At 33.6% G+C, this 16,467-nt stretch overlaps 3 protein-coding genes across 5 annotated transcripts; 2 read left to right on the top strand and 1 right to left on the bottom strand.

The window, feature by feature from the left end:
- On the top strand, window positions 1,459-6,049 carry LOC109354928 (sulfite oxidase-like). Of its 2 annotated transcripts, XM_019597752.1 has the most exons (12): window positions 1,459-1,701; window positions 1,825-1,887; window positions 1,986-2,022; window positions 2,505-2,586; window positions 2,744-2,862; window positions 2,975-3,070; window positions 3,517-3,627; window positions 3,720-3,821; window positions 4,019-4,066; window positions 4,559-4,774; window positions 5,685-5,839; window positions 5,904-6,049. In XM_019597752.1, exons 1-11 carry the CDS (start codon window positions 1,511-1,513, stop codon window positions 5,799-5,801), a joined length of 1,182 nt encoding a protein of 393 aa, XP_019453297.1. In that variant the 5' UTR covers window positions 1,459-1,510; the 3' UTR covers window positions 5,802-5,839; window positions 5,904-6,049. The 2 variants fall into 2 exon arrangements, with proteins under 2 accessions (XP_019453297.1, XP_019453296.1); XM_019597751.1 differs by having other exon boundaries at window positions 5,685-6,049.
- Window positions 8,075-12,021, top strand: LOC109355161. Of its 2 annotated transcripts, none has more exons than XM_019598139.1 (7): window positions 8,075-8,109; window positions 8,273-8,466; window positions 9,470-9,605; window positions 9,873-9,957; window positions 10,051-10,098; window positions 11,481-11,581; window positions 11,665-12,021. In XM_019598139.1, exons 2-7 carry the CDS (start codon window positions 8,277-8,279, stop codon window positions 11,795-11,797), a joined length of 693 nt encoding a protein of 230 aa, XP_019453684.1. In that variant the 5' UTR covers window positions 8,075-8,109; window positions 8,273-8,276; the 3' UTR covers window positions 11,798-12,021. The 2 variants fall into 2 exon arrangements, with proteins under 2 accessions (XP_019453684.1, XP_019453683.1); XM_019598138.1 differs by having other exon boundaries at window positions 8,088-8,112; window positions 8,254-8,466.
- Window positions 13,369-16,005, bottom strand: LOC109353597 (F-box/kelch-repeat protein At3g27150-like). The gene is made up of 2 exons (XM_019595929.1): window positions 15,570-16,005; window positions 13,369-14,957 (listed from the first exon to the last, which is right to left on the bottom strand). The coding sequence occupies exon 2, from the start codon at window positions 14,909-14,911 to the stop codon at window positions 13,697-13,699; it is 1,215 nt and encodes a 404-aa protein (XP_019451474.1). The 5' UTR covers window positions 14,912-14,957; window positions 15,570-16,005; the 3' UTR covers window positions 13,369-13,696.

The raw sequence follows: 16,467 nt of genomic DNA, 5'->3' as shown, positions 1-16,467 counted from the left end.
AGAAAATATATATGAAACTGGATTATATGAGAAAATATATATCCAATTTATGCATATTATTGTCATTATCTAAGATTATATGATTTTTGTATAAATTAAAAATGATAAGAGAAAAATAAGAAAATTAAAATTTTTTCGTAATAGTTACATCATATATGATATAAAAGTATATATAAATTAAAGAGTTTAATACGGGGAAAAGTTTTCCTATGTCACATTCATTAATATTACTTATGAAATAGTTGATAAACAACACAAGCAACAAATGTTTTTTTAATAAAAATATCCATTATTTACACATCTTCAATTATGGCACATTTGGATAGTTACCTCGTGTAGAATCTAATGGATGACAAACTTGGAGTTTCCCCTCGACCGCCTACAAAACTAGCATCATTAGTTTATTGGCATGACCTTGTCTTGCCATATCACTACACCAGATAAATGTTTCACCTTGATATCCAGATCAGTCACGATCCGACCAACTCATACGATTGTGATCAATTATCGGAGGAATAAGCTCCGGCTTACGTCTTTATGTCTTATCACTAAGGAGAAACTTGATAATAACAAGATATGGTCTAATTAGTACTTGCAAAACTGCACACATGTGCTAGAGGATTGTTATGCCACTAAAATAGCATAAACACTGCTACCGAGCTAAACATGCTATCGGAACAATGTGAGCTACCCTTCGTCATATGACGAGGACATGCTAATATGCGGGTACAACAGCCTGGGCATTCGACAAAACGATCTAGCGAGGATAGTTGACAAAAATGACCCAGCATGGATAATAGACAAAACGACGCATCCTGAATAAAACACTCTTTCAACCAAGGCACGGACGCAATACCATCGTGTGACACAAATAAAGTAACACACACCAGTTTGGGATGGATCTCATAGGTAATTTGTCATGATTAAAACATCTCATTATGCAATATACAACATTCAAACTCTTATAAATAAAGGAAACTCTCATAAGGAAGTTTACACTTATACTTTCACTTTTGCTCTTGCATCTTATAATCTTACTACATTTTCTATACATATATTCACTCAAAATGACTTGAGCATTAGAGTGTCTTTTCAGATACCTACCCAAATGGTCATAAAACCAACTCTTACTTAGATTTAATGGGAGCACATCTACTTCCTACAAGTTTGTGATTGGTTAAAAAAATATATTTAAATTAAAATTTTAATAATTAATTATTTTTCTGTCCAATCACAAGCCGTAGCACATGAACATAAAATGATACACTGTTTTGAAACAACAGATATCTACCCAAATTTAATAATGAGATCGATACTTTAACCATCATCTCCACGCCAAGAATAATTTCCAAAACAAACAAAAAATTATACTACTCTCAAATATGAATACGTGGCCAATAATATAAATACCCTAAATTTGTTACATATTCTAAGTTCATATTAAAACAAAAATCATAAATTCATAAATTCCGAAACCTTGGTTCATAGTTCATCCTCATCATCAATCAAAATGCCAGGGCTAACCGCTCCATCAGATTATGGTAGAGAACCTCCTCGCCACCCTCTTCAGAAAATTAACTCCAAACAACCCTTCAATTCTGAACCACCACGTTCCGCTTTAATCGCTTCTTATCTCACTCCTTCTGATTTCTTTTATAAAAGGAATCATGGCCCAATCCCTATTGTTGAACAAATTCACAGGTTCCCCCTTTTTTCTTTATCTTCACTGGAAAAAATAATCACTTTTTCGATCATGACAAGAAAAAAAAATCACTTTTTTTGAACAAAAATTGTATTTTTATGATTGTTTTTGGTGAAGAACAGGTACTGTGTGTCAATATCTGGTTTGGTGGAAAATCCCAAAGAGCTTTTTATGAAAGATATAAGGTCAGTTAATGCATTCTGATTATTTGGGAATTGGGAATCTCAAGTTTATGAATTTGTATTCCAATAAATAGTTAATTGAGATTGTTATTATGTGACAGGGCTCTTCCAAAGTATAATGTCACTGCCACACTACAGGTTTGTTACATAAAAATGTGTCCTTTTTAAATCCGTGTCGGTTACATACACAGATATGTTAAGTTTTGAGCATAGTTACATAATTCTCTCATTTAACCTAGATACTGCATACAGAATTCGCTGTATCATATATCACTTGTTTGATTTGTTATAAATAAGGTTTCATAAAATTAATGTAAAAAGTGGTGAACTGCGTACCCAATTGAACGAAGTACCCATGTTGCATACCAGGTAGCTACAGTTTTGGGAGTCACCATAACCATACCACGACCACAATTGTGGCCATATCAAGCACTTGCTCGTAGTTGTTTGAAACATCAAGGTTTTGGTGGTCTCCGAAACCGCGACCACAATGATTATTTAAAACCTTGCGTTGCATTGAAGAACTGTGCCATATTTTTTTTATTTTCTTTTTTCGGTTTTATATTGGCTACATCCTGTAAATGAATTTGAGTTTCCTGCGTATGGGTTTTTCTTCTCAGTGTGCGGGTAATAGAAGGACTGCTATGAGCAAGACCAGACCTGTGAAGGGGGTTGGCTGGGATGTTTCTGCTATTGGAAATGGTTAGTATTCTCATTTTTGGAACAATGAAAGTGCTCAAGCTTTAAGTCTGTGTGCAAGTATTTTTTCATTTCATTTTGTTTTTATTATTATTGTGTTTGTGTTTTTATTTGGTAAAAAGAGGTCTAATAATTGTTTAGTATATTATTTTTCTCTCAGCTGTTTGGGGTGGTGCCAAATTGAGTGATGTTCTTGAACTTGTTGGAATTCCAAATTTGACTAGTGAAACTCAACTCGGTGGAAAGCATGTTGAGTTTGTAAGCGTTGATAAGTGTAAGGTACTGACTGTGACTTGTCTGCTTACTCTACGGATCATGGATTCTTTCTGGTAATCTATTGCATCCATCGAAAATATTCCGTTGATTCCTTTTTAATCTCAAATAACTGTAGGAGGAAAATGGAGGCCCTTATAAGGCATCAATTCCCCTTAGTCAGGCCACAAATCCCGAAGCTGATGTTCTACTTGCTTATGAAATGAACGGAGAAGTAAGTGAATTTGACTTCTTGTTGTTGGCAATCTTCTCGCAGCACTGATTTTTCAAGGTTCTTCTATCTTGATTTTCATTTCTTTCTAAAAGAAACCAATAACAAAAATTATGCCAGTTTCATATTTAGCAGTGGGGTTGCAAATATCATTATTTAAGTTGGTAAAAGTATTGGTTCCCTTCCTTATGTTGTGTTTTGGTCATTGTAAGTTTTGTTTTTTTATTAACATAGTCCTCCCTTTGTTGGAAATTACATCGACAACACTGTTGTAGAGTTGTCATCGCTATAAACACTTTTAACACTTTCAAAAAAAAAATCCATTATGCTTTCAGTGTGAATATACAATTTGAATGGTTTAGTTTTTTTGCTTGATATGGTGATATTTGCGTGAAGTATATTATTCTGGTGTTCTCAGCTCAGTTTAATATCTTGTTGCATTCCTTTAGCCTCTTAACAGGGATCATGGGTATCCATTACGTGTGGTTGTTCCTGGTGTCATTGGAGCTCGGTCTGTTAAATGGCTTGAAGCTATCAATATCATTGCAGAAGAATGCCAGGTCCGGTATATGATGTAGAATAATTTGGAAATGATAAAAAATTCCATTTCTTAAATCTTAATATTCTATAACATCATATTATCATCTTTTAGGGCTTCTTCATGCAAAAGGACTACAAAATGTTTCCACCATCAGTGAATTGGGATAATATTAATTGGTCAACCAGAAGACCCCAAATGGACTTCCCTGTTCAGGTATTCCGATTATCGTATTCTATCTCCCTTAGGTTACTCATTTTCCAGTGAAGAAAAATCAATTGATTTATTTGCAAGTTATGTACATTTAATATGTCACAGGCTGAGTAATGAAGCCTTGATGAACTGGACACAATAAATTTATGCAATTTTCTAGTAACCTTTTGTAACTAATATATGTTATTTCCTTGTTGCAGTGTGTTATATGCTCGTTAGAAGATGTGAACACAATGAAGCCTGGGAAGGTTAGTTTATTTGATCATGTGTATAATAGGTTATTCATGCATAAGTGTGTGTGTGTTGTGGCCTTTTCTTTTCAAGTGTTAAATGCATCGTCATATGTTGCATTTACTTTAAAATATATTAATGTTTCCAAACCGAATTTGAGCACTGAGATAATTACTTTGTCTTCCTCGAAAGTGAACTCAAATAACATTTTAAATTTAAGTTTCCTGTAAATGAAGTGACGTCCTTTACTTGCAGAAATGAATTTGCCAGAGAAATCTATCCACCTCCTTGTCATTTTGAGCATATTTTCTTACTGCGCGATACTTCTCACATCTTTCTTTTCCTCTCCTCTTTGTTCAAGTATTGCCATTAATATTTGATTTTCAAATTTCCTGTCAAGGGATTAATTATAATGCCTCTGTTTACGAAAATGAAGCTAGCAGACTACCTTTCATGTTTAGTCCATTTAGTAATTAGCTGAAATCCTAATACTCGTGTATCTTGTTCAGGTAAAAATTACCGGATATGCAGCTTCAGGTGGTGGCAGAGGAATTGAAAGAGTAGATGTCTCTGTTGATGGAGGCAAAACATGGATGGAAGCATCAAGATTTCAGAAAAGTGGCACTCCCTATGTAGCAGATGGTCCCAGCAGTGACAAATGGGCATGGGTGCTGTTTGAGGTCACAGCTGATATTCTTCACAGCACTGAAATTATTGCAAAAGCGGTACGTCACGATATATTCCAATACCCATGATTCTAGTTTATTTTCTAGTTCATTAATGAAAAGTAATATTCTTTCTACTTTTCATTGGATGTGTAATCTGATAGCATTTTATTGTTATCTGCATTAGCAATAGAATAGATAGATTGCATTCGCCTTGATCCTTGAGTGCCTTGTAGATCACATAAGAAACGAAAGCATTTAACATTCCGAGGATATGAAATTGACATGTTATGGATCTCAAATATGATCCTTATGAGTTTTGAGAACTAGATGCATGAAATGAGTCCGAGCAAAAGGTTGAGTTTGGAACTTATAGAGACGAAACCGAACTCCAGGACTAACAAATAGTTAAGCTTGATAAATATGGTGCTGTTTTCAATCAATTCTTGGTAGGTAGGATACATGGGAAAATTAAATTATTAGAATTCTTCTTCTTTCCCTTTGTCATGATAAAGAATGAGAAGAAATGTAATCTTTTAAGAAGTGCCATATGCTCAATCTTTGAAATATCTTGGTCTTAATTTCAGTTCTTGATATAAATTAGATAGATTACCATATCCCTTTAAGGTTGATGCTTCAAGGCCTAAATCTCTTATTCATTAGATTTAGACATTCTTACTTTGTCCACTTTCACCACCTTGGAAGGTATAAAACAAGTGTCACCTTTACTCAAATTTAGTACCTCTTGAGTGGTGTTATAATTACTTCCTCTCAAACAAGCAACAAAACGTTAGGCAATTTTCCTACAATACTTTGTTTGCTAAAGCCGGAAACAACCTCTTCATTTGTGAGCGCAAGACTGTGTACACTGAGCTGGGAGCCTCGTGCACAATGTTGCCCTTTTATTTTGTTTGCTAGAACTTAGAGAGATATGCCTAATAATAGCATAATACCTTTGGCTAAATTGCAGGTAGATTCAGCTGGAAATGTACAACCTGAAAAGGTGGAAGATATATGGAACCTGAGAGGGATATTAAACACTTCATGGCATAGGGTACAAGTTCAAGCAAGTCAATCAAACTTGTAAAAGTTGCACCAATAGTGTTTCTTTTGAGATTATTAACATGTGAGGGATTTTAATGAAGAGGAAGGGATGAAATAAGATAAAGTACTTTCCCTTGTTTATGTTTGGTTTAATAGAGGGTTGTGGAAGGAAAATAAGATCAATTTCTCCACTCCTTGTATTAGTATTCAATCACCTAACACTTGTTCATTATGGAATTTATGTGCTAATAACATACTAAATAATTTACTATGATGGGTACATTAATTTGATTAAGGAAACAATATGAAAGCTGCTACAACATGGATATTATGCCCCTTTGTTCTAACTCTTTATGTACCCGAAATTTGTTAGTTCCTTACCGTATGAATGAGGGGATAAATATTTTGTGATACCAAAAAAGTGGACTAAAATATATAAAGTGGATCAAATTTTAGACTGTCACAGGAGCCTTGTATCAATTGAGGAGAATAGATTATAAGGGAAGGGAATGGAAGTGAAATGATAATACTATTCTCATTTGATTTCAAAAGGGGTAGTAGATATAACATTTATTTATTTTTTACATTATGTTTAGTTGAGGAAATGGATTTTAATGATGAAAATGGGAAGGTAAAATAGTTAACTCATTTGGTTAGGCTAAATTAAAAGGAAAAGATGAACACTTGCATGGGCTATAGTATACATTGCAATAATTTTTTTTGAAAGGAATTCATTTTAACCTTCAGCCCAATAATATGATTATTTTTAGTGACTACTAGATTATATGTTCAAATTCTGCAAAAATGAATTGCTTGTTTGTGAATAAAACTACATACACTTATCTTCCCAAACTACATCTAGTGGAGCCACCTATAATAAGTCACTCTTGCTTAATGTCATGTAGAGAGAAGTCATTTGAAAACTCTATCCCTATCTTGCTTGATGTCCATGGATTTTTGTTTTTGAGTGAGTGATAATATACATGGGTCAATGAATCGAATCAACTCGGTATTTATTCAAAACTCGATTTGTTATTTAACTCGACAATCTTGGTTCATGAACCAAATTAGCTAAACTCGAGCTAAAAAATAAGCTCGTTAAATAAATGACTCAAACTTGTGTTGGATATTATTCGACTCGTTAGGCTCATGAGTTGTCTCGATATATATATGAAAATAAATTTTACTCCCATACATTATTATTTTTATATTTATTGTTATTATATATAAAAACAAGATTATGAACCAAACAATTCGCGAACTTTAACCAAGTTGAACTTAAGTTAAAAAAATAACTCGTATTGAACCTAAGTCGAGTTTTGAGCTGAGCCAATCCTTATCAAGTTGAACCGAGTTATGCTCTGATTTGACTTGGTTCGACTCGTTTTCAGCCTAGTTGTGAGAAAGTGGAAGATATGTCTAATTTTCCATGGCATTATGTACTTTGTTTGTAATATTACATGAGTGATCATGCTTACTAAACAATCACAAAAAATAATAGTAAAATAAAGAATATATTGGAATTTTTAATACAGATGGGGTAAATTTCAAAAGATACATTTTTTGCCATAATATTTTCATTGTGAATCATAAAAAATATAAAAACCCAAAAACAAAATTCACTCTTTCTTTTAGAATGTGTTTTACTTCACAAATATTCCGGCCAGAATAATTTTTTATATATCTAGACATGTATTTATCGAAATGTATTTTATATTTAGTTATGTGTATGTCATAATATATTCTATACAAGTGAGTCAAAATATTTGTTTACATTCAGATGACAAATATCTCATTAGAATATGTTCTTTTGCATTTTGAAACATTTTTTTTTGCATTCAAACTGATGCATGTTAGAATATATATTTTTTGTATTAAGGTAGTTCTGGAAATGTATTTTGTCTTATAAATATTATAAGATTTAAAATAAAAATTAAAAAATTCATAGACTGTTAGTGTATTTTTTTTGGATTTAATATGTATACATTGACAGTGTAAGTGTTTTTTACACTGTCAATAAATCATCCACCATTGATTTGTTAACCACCATTAACTCTTAAAAAAATAATACAAATCAAATGTAGATAATATGCGACAATGTTTTTTTTACATAGTCAGTGCACAAATTTTAAACTCATTTTTTTTTTTCTCAAATTAAAAACACTAGTCCTAGAAGTATCACATAAATTTGGTTGGGTTTATTAAAATAAGTTTTTTTTTTAAATTTGGGCTTTTATTATGGCACCTAAAGCCCACAGTTCCACTTGTTTTGTACCCTATAACCTTTCTCTCTTATTCTTCATCTTCTCTTTCACTGCACGTTGTTCTTCGCTTATTCCTCTGAACAAATCAGGTACCTTATACCCTTCATACTTTATATTCTTAATGCATTCTTCATAATGAGATTAATTCTTTATATCTCTCATAATTCCCATTTTGTTATTTTACTTTTCATTTTTTATTATAAATTATTATTCTTTTCTTGAAATAACAGGACTTGAAATTTGTTGTGAAAAATATGAGTGGCGTTGTTAGAGCTGCACTTAGATACAAGTCTAGTGTTTCTGCTTCATTCCAAAGAGGTTTTGTGATCCCAATTTCTTCTCAGAATTTGGTTTCTTGTTTCTCTACTGAATCACAAAAGCCACCATCACAGGATTCAACAGCTTCTCCTCCTCCTCCTCCATTCAATCAATCTGACACTTCAGGTGCACCATTTTATGCATTTATTCCTTTACATTTTTTGTCTTTTTAAGAGGGTGAGTTTCGGCACAATGGTAAGGTTGCTGCTTAGTGACCATGAGATTACGAGTTTAAATCCTGAGAACAATATGTTCGTCTGCCGGATAAGGCTGTGCACATTTGTGTCATGCATTGGGCCACCATTTATAATTTTGTTAAGTTGGCTTACCCTCTATGAAATATCAATCATGAGGGTATTGATACTTTGTTACTATTAAAATAGACGGCCTAGCGGGAGGGTAGATGTATTCAGTCTTTTTTTCCATCGGCAATTGTTAGTATCATATTATTTTTGTTGTGGGTGAGACTCAAGCTCTCAACCTCCTTCACTCACATCCTTCACACTAACCATCAAACCCTCTTATAACTCCATTTTTTGTTGTTGGTGAGACTCGAATCCACACCTTCCCTGCACTCCATTCCTTAGGCGGAGAGGATGTTTCCAGACCTTGTTACTATTCGATCTATTATTTATTATTAGGGAATCCTTTTATTAATCAGATTTTTCAAGGCGAAGGAAAGCAAATGGAATGCTTAAGAACCACTCAATACACTTCTTGTGAGGATTCCCAAGCCTTCCCTTTTCCTCTATTTTCCCTCCAAACACAACTCAAACATCTCTGTTTGTGAGTTGGTTTTTGGAGAAAATGGAAGACTTGAGAATCATGTTATACAATTGTGAGAGTTTCCAAGCCTTCCCTTTCTGTCATTGCCCCTTCACAAACCAACTCACGAATAGACCCTTTGGATATGTTAGGAGGGAGGAGATTGGAGAGAAACTTTCCATTTCAAATTGCCATTGATAACTAATGCATATGTATTTTGTAAACACGGTGTTGACCGACATGTTTAACTCATTAATTGCTATCCATTTACTTTATGAATACTTTTAACACTTATCCATTAGTTTAAGTAACTAATTGCTCCATCCATGGTGATGACTGCGCTCTTGTGCCTTTGTCTCCTTAGGTTTGATATACGGCAGGCTGCTCGGCATTCATAGACATATACTCAAAACAGATGTCATCCACTTCCTTGATGGTTCTAATTTGACTCTGGATGATGTTAAGATGGACTACAATCGAAGCTTTTTGCCACTTGGAATGTAATGAATTCCATATTTTCTTTTGCTTTGAGGGAATAGTGAAAGTTTTAGCGTTTTAGCTTAGAAATATAATTATTTGCATTTCTAAATGAATGATATCATTTTTACTTTCAAAAATGTTTTCGAGAACAAAGGGAAAGGTCAATTGCAATTTATGATTTTATTATACTCATGTTGCAAGTGGGTTATAACGAAATGTGTCTCATCTTAGATTGTATAGTTGAAATTTGAAAATTACTGGTTAATCAAAGTTTTGACTATCATCAGGATGTTGCAATTCCCTTCTCGCAATGCCTATGACAATGCTTTAAGGGCCCTTGTAAGGAATGGTCGCTTCTACAAATTGGAAAGGGTATGCTGCTCTACACATCTGTTGCAAAAAAAATTATATATTTGTTTATACTCGGGAAATGTTTGATTTTTTGTTTCTTTTTACTGGCATTAGGCTGATCGTTCCCAATGGGATACTGTAACTCCCTATGATGGAAAAACTGTAAGTATAATTAACCAACACTGCTTATTAGATTTCTAGAAGTATGAAAAAGTAGTTATATGGATGACATCTCGTATGTTTGAAATGACAAAATGGTGAAATTTTTAAGAGGCATCTTCATCAATGCCCAGGTGTTAAAATATTTTTTATTGAATTTATTACAATATATATTATTTAATTAAATCTTCCTTAATAGATATGGCATAATTTTTTTATGTTAGTATCAACCGGAGGAATGGATTTTGTTTGTTTACTTAATGCAATTAAGGAATGTGTATTTTAGAAGAATTCTTTGGGATTAAATTGCCAAATAAAAAAGAAGAGAGAAGGTAATACTGTTGGAGGGAGCTATAGGAAAACCAGGAGTCTTTCATGTCTATAAATCTGGCACATAGAGCATCCTTTTACCCAAAATGGGTGCATTTTCTCCCCTCTGATAAGGACCTTATTATCAGTTCCGGACAGGTGGACACTATCAAGAGTTAGGGCCAAGTTGTTTGAGACATCGCATCCTTATGAGTGTTAATGGTAGTGTTATTTAACTGCATCATTGATTAAATATGGCATTTAGGATTCCTCTGTTTTGGTGCATTGCGGCAGATGATAGTTCTGAGTTGGCAGATGACATAGTTATGAGTCGGCAGATGACACGAGAACTAATTTTAAAGGATGAACACATGGCAACCCAAACGAGAGAATAGGGGTAGTGTGCACTATGATCGCTTCCTTTCCTTTGAAATTTACCGAGTCTCCTTCTCCCTTTTTATTTCTTTGATGTTTCTTCTCTTTGAAGTTTTGAACTTCTATCTCAGTTATTCTTGTAGTCTGATAGATTGCCTGCCACTCATTTGTATCCAGACTATAGCTGCGAAACTTATATATTTGATCCAGCATGAGCCTTTATCATTGTTTGGGATGTGGTAGCAGAGATTTGATCCAGCTTTTCGTCCATAGTAGCCATAGATTTGGAAAGCTTGACTATAGCTAGATGTAATTGGTCAAAGTGAGTAGTGTATTGAGCATGTTGGCGATCTATAATTTGATGTAGATGTTTGTTCTGAATTTTCAACTCATCTAGAATCCTAGATCCTCATATGTTAATTCATTAGCCATTTGAGATTGATGAAAGTACCAATCTAATATGCAGCACCAAATAAGACAACAAAAAGAAACTATGCGGTAAAAGGTTTTAATGATGCAAAATCAATAAGCTCATTTGCTATAGTTTGGATACAAATGTGTAACAAGTTACCAAACAAGAAGTTAGAATTAATTACCAAATTTATATGTTTGAGGTGCAGAGATACTAGTTGAATTGCTATTATTTTTGTTGTATGCTAATATTGAAACACCAGACTGATCTAACAGACCCTTTTTGCTAGATCTTAATTAAAGGAATTCCTCGAAATGCACAATTTGATGATATAGAACACATCCTGTCTGGTTCTGAATATGATCAATCCTCCATCAATATATTTATGAGGTGAATGTCAAGTATTTTCTAATTATATTTTATGTTTGCTGTTATGATTCTTTCAAGATGATTCTGACTTTTGCTTGTTTCAGATCTGATGGTTATGAACCCGTTAGAATGGCTACGGTACGTTACCCTTCAAGGACTCAAGCAATGAATGCATTCATCACAAAGAATGGGACATTTTGTCTCAACAACCGTGTTTCGGTACAAGTTCTCCAGTAATGCATGCACCTTCACTAGAGTTTAGTATTGCTTTATTAGAGAGTAAGAGTAGTTAACTTTATACTGTGTTTTTGTGACCTGGGATATTGACAGTGTATTTGGTTTATATGTGATGCTTAAACTGGCAACATTTTCTTGAATAAGTCTTGTAATTGATCAAGAATTGTTTTCAACATCATTTTCTAGTCATGTGTTGCTATAACATAACATTTACAATTTAGTTCCTTCAGGGTAGTTCTTTTTTCAAAGAGAAGTTATTTTGGTTCCTACTTTTAAACCTTTAGGAACAGTCTTCAATTTTCTACTGATTGAGTTTGTTGCTAGTTGTCTATGTTAAATGGTTCAAAATTGAACCTTAACCTTACCACTGGGTGCATGGTTTAACTAGAAGGTGTTGATTTAGCTTAACCAATGGTCTCGAGTTTCCGACTTCAACCCTTTTGTATGTAGCTGCCTTAAATATTTAGAGGGCAGGTTTTGTTGCTGTCGATCCCACCCCGCTCGACTGGGATTACGTCCCATGGAGGATACTTTGGTCCCACACCAAAATGTTCAACCTTAACTTAACAACTTCCCAGGTGAAATGAGTAACACCAAAGTTTCTGGTTTTATCATTTAGAGGGAGTGTTTTGTTGCTATGGCAGAACCCACAAATCCATATGAGAAGGAATAATAGAATGACCCTCTGTCCTTTTTATTGGCTGATTTTTTCTTCTGAATTTTGGGATGACTTGTGAGCTAATAATAGTATATGACAATTATATAGCCAAATAATTGTTGCATTAAGGTTTATATAGTTTTGATGGACTTATACAAAAAGAGATTATACTGAAGTTTGAATAAAAATAGTTAATGAAATATATTATATTATGGGATAATTTCAATTTGTGACCTTTTTAATTCAACGTTCGAAATGTTACATGGTTGAAGGAAAGGATTGTATAAAGAGTAAAATGAGTTGTTATAATAGGGCTCATATATTACAACTCAAGTGTTTTATAATTGGGACGACCTTAATAAAGAAGGATTATCTAATAAAAACATAATTCTAGAGGACTTGTTTTTCTTAATTTTTTAAATTTGATGGTGTAAATTAAAAATCTCTATATTTGGAGTATTAAAATATTATAATTGGTGTACTTTTCTAGTGCCCTCCATCCTTTTTCATTCCATTATCTTATAAGGTGACCGTCCTTCTAAAAAATTACATGCATTTAGGGTCGTCAACCTTATAAAGATTTTTACATAGTCACTGTATTATAATCGTCATAATACAAGCCACTTGACTTAACTCTTCACCTTAAGGAAACAAGTTTCAAATCTCCCCTTCCTTTAGCCAGCATTAGCAAATACTAGTTCCATAAACATGCAAAAAAATAAATAAATAACAATAACAACCAAACCTTTATTCTATCAAGTGAGATCAAAACTATATGGATTGAAGAACACCATAATGCTATGTCATAAATCATGTTTATTAACAAAGTATTGAACTCTAAGTTTCTCAGGTTGAACATATTTGAAATTTCATGTAAATCTCCGACTCATAAAATTGAGACAAAAGCGACAAATAAAAGACACTTTGAAGGTTATCATATGGTTTTCTAAACCAACAATAGATTTTACTTTGCATTTTCATTATCATTTTCATTATCTGCAGAGTAAATATCAAAGGAACAAGATACATGAACAAGCTTCCTAACATTAACCCTATGCCATCCAAGTACTTTCACATAGTGACACACTCATTTGGCTTAGTAGTATAAGGTCAAACAATAGAAGCTTGAATTATAGGCATATTCAGATTAACCTGCAAGCCTTTTATTCATTATTATTATTATCATTAGATGATTCATTTCAAGCTACTCTGCTTATTTTTGCAAGTTTAGACTTGAAGGTTCAAGCTAGCATCACAGCACAATTGTTAATAAAAGGACTAAGTTTGGTGCTGCTACATATAATTTGTTTCCAATGTAATTTCTCAACACTTGGATCAGGGCTGCAAGTGTATATAGTCAATGCCCTCTCAGAATAGCAGATTGAGGTAGCACCAATAACAAGTAGCTCATTACCAAGAGACTTAAATGCTACACCCCAACCTCTTTGAACATCAGCCCTTACCGGAACTCGGCCTAACTTCTTCCACAAGTTGGTTCCCTTAAGATATACCTTTACCTCATTTGAAGAAGCATCAAGTGTGTATAGCTCATTGTTGGCAACTGCGACGAGAGGAGGGGATCGCAAACTCGGGAGAGGAATGTCTTTCAGCATGTCAGGAATCAAGTTCCAACTGTTTGTCTCCTCGTCGAAGAATTCGCCACAAGTGAGGTCGTTGTCTTGCTCATCTTGTCCTCCTATAACATAAAACCTCTTATCCATGTAACATCCTGAGCAAGACTTTCTCTTTTGTATCATCATTGGAAGTGGCTCCCAAGAGTGGCTTTCTGAATTGTATTTCTCAGCTGAACTTAGAACTTCCCTACAAGTTGTTGTATGACTTGTATCAACTCCACCAGCAACATAAACAAATACACCGCAAGAGGCCGATCCGAAAAGGCACCTCAGAGTGTTCATTGAAGGACCCTTGAACCATTCATTCGCCGCTAACTCGTACCTCCAAAGAACAAGTCCATCAATCTCCTTGCCTGAAACAAAAAGATGGGTACCTGCCGAAAATGACTCCTTGTCTCCACACTCAAAACTATAATCTGATGGAACAATAGGGAGTTTCTTGCAGCACTTGAAATTTCCATCAAAAGCCCACCAATTACTCTGTCCACTTGCCAACATGAACACACATGGTTCTTTATACCCTATCTCTCTCCGGATTTTATATATCTCGCCGTTCTTCAAGGCTGCGAGAAACCGATTATTCAGAACACAGAGCTTCCAGTGTTTTGATATCGGGAATCTGGCAAGTATCATTGTCTCTAGCTCATCACTGAGACATGGTACATCATAATCTGCATCCTGAGGTTCTAGACCTGAGGAGGAACTGTTTCCATTTGAGGGTAGCAATTCTTGAATTCTCATCTTTTCGGGTGAGGAATTATGAGAACTTAGGTAAATGCCACCACCAAAATTCCAAATAGGTAATGCATTTTTACTAGACATACTAAAAAGCCTTATGTTTCTTTTGCACCTTGATAACTATCTGTAACTGCAGACACAAAATTTAAGTGTTAGCTACAACAGTTACTAGCTTGAAATCACAAAAAGTTAAGAGCAAGAAACACAAAGCATGTGATATATAGCATATGAATGAAACTGTTAGCTCATATGGCATAACATAACCACAACTTTTGAATAGAAATCTGTTATCCTAGATGATATTATATATGTTTTCTCGGGTTAATGATAATGAAACAAAAATAATTGTAATAATGAATGCTTAAACTTTTTAATTAATATGATATGTTTACGATGTGAGACAACAGATTTCTATTCACAATTTTTGTTGTGGTACCCCACATTGAAGAAACAGAAAAAGATGTTGGAAACAAAATGACAGCTTTTTATTGTCAAAAAAGACTTCAAGTTCCATTTTGTAAGGTAGTGTTAGTTGCACGACCAAGTTACATGGTTCCCTCATCTAGCATACTTATCGCATACCGGTTTCGGTGTCCATGCTCCATATAAATAGACACAGTCTCTTTGGTTCCACATAACACAAACGTTTTCAGATTACAAAATAAAGCTGAAACTATTTCTCAGTGGTTTAGTTATGGCTGTTGAAAATAGACATGTAAATCTTTCAAAAAAAGATGCATACCTCTATCAGAATCAGTAGCAGAAAATTTGACAAGCTTTCACATCATGGGGTTGATCACCTTTCAGTAGTTAACACACAAAAAACATGAAAAATAAGAAAGTAAAGCTTCTAGGACATAGTTACTTAGATATGTAGAACAACACTAAAGAAAGGTTACAAAAGGAAACAAAAAAACACTTAAGACAAGACACACATAAATATATAAAGAAGTGAAGAAAAAGAGAAAAAAAGTGATAAAGATTGAAAGGTAATCCAAGTCAAAGAAAGCAGTAAATGGAGGAGGAAATGTTACATTACATAATCAAAAGTTATATATAAAAAAACAAAGAGAAAAAAGAGAAGTTGAGTTTTTAGACTAGTTTGTTTAGGCCATTTTGGAGTTAACAAAAAAGAAAAGTGAAGTTGCAATGAGAAGAAGCATTGGAAGGGGAAAGTGAGTGAAGAAGGAATCCATTAAGGTGTTCAAGAAATGAAAAGAGATCCAACTTGGAGATACCCTTAATATACAACAAACATTTGATGTCTTAGATCGAAACAATCAAAACATTTCACGTCAATTAAAAAATTTAAGTGTTTGGCTGAATTTGATATATAATTTAAGATAATATATCTTTTTTCGAAAACATATACTTAACTTAGCACATGATATTGTTTGACTAATATTTTAATTAATTAATTAATTTAATCATTAAGAGCACCAACATGATTGTCTTTTTTTATTAGCCATTTTAGAAAGAAAAAAAAAAGCAGCTAGAGCTTTTGCTGTTGACATTAAACTAGCCACAAATGCTTTCATTCGTTCATGCATGACAATTCACATTTCCATAATTTTGATTCTCTAAGTTACAACTATTAAAAAAAAAAAATCTCTTTTTTTCTTAAATAACTTCATAAATTA

The sequence above is a fragment of the Lupinus angustifolius genome, chromosome LG08, assembly GCF_001865875.1.
Source record: "Lupinus angustifolius cultivar Tanjil chromosome LG08, LupAngTanjil_v1.0, whole genome shotgun sequence".
In the NCBI taxonomy this organism is placed as follows: domain Eukaryota; kingdom Viridiplantae; phylum Streptophyta; class Magnoliopsida; order Fabales; family Fabaceae; genus Lupinus; species Lupinus angustifolius.
Note: the sequence above shows the minus strand (reverse complement) of the source record. Positions and strands in the feature narration are given on the sequence as shown.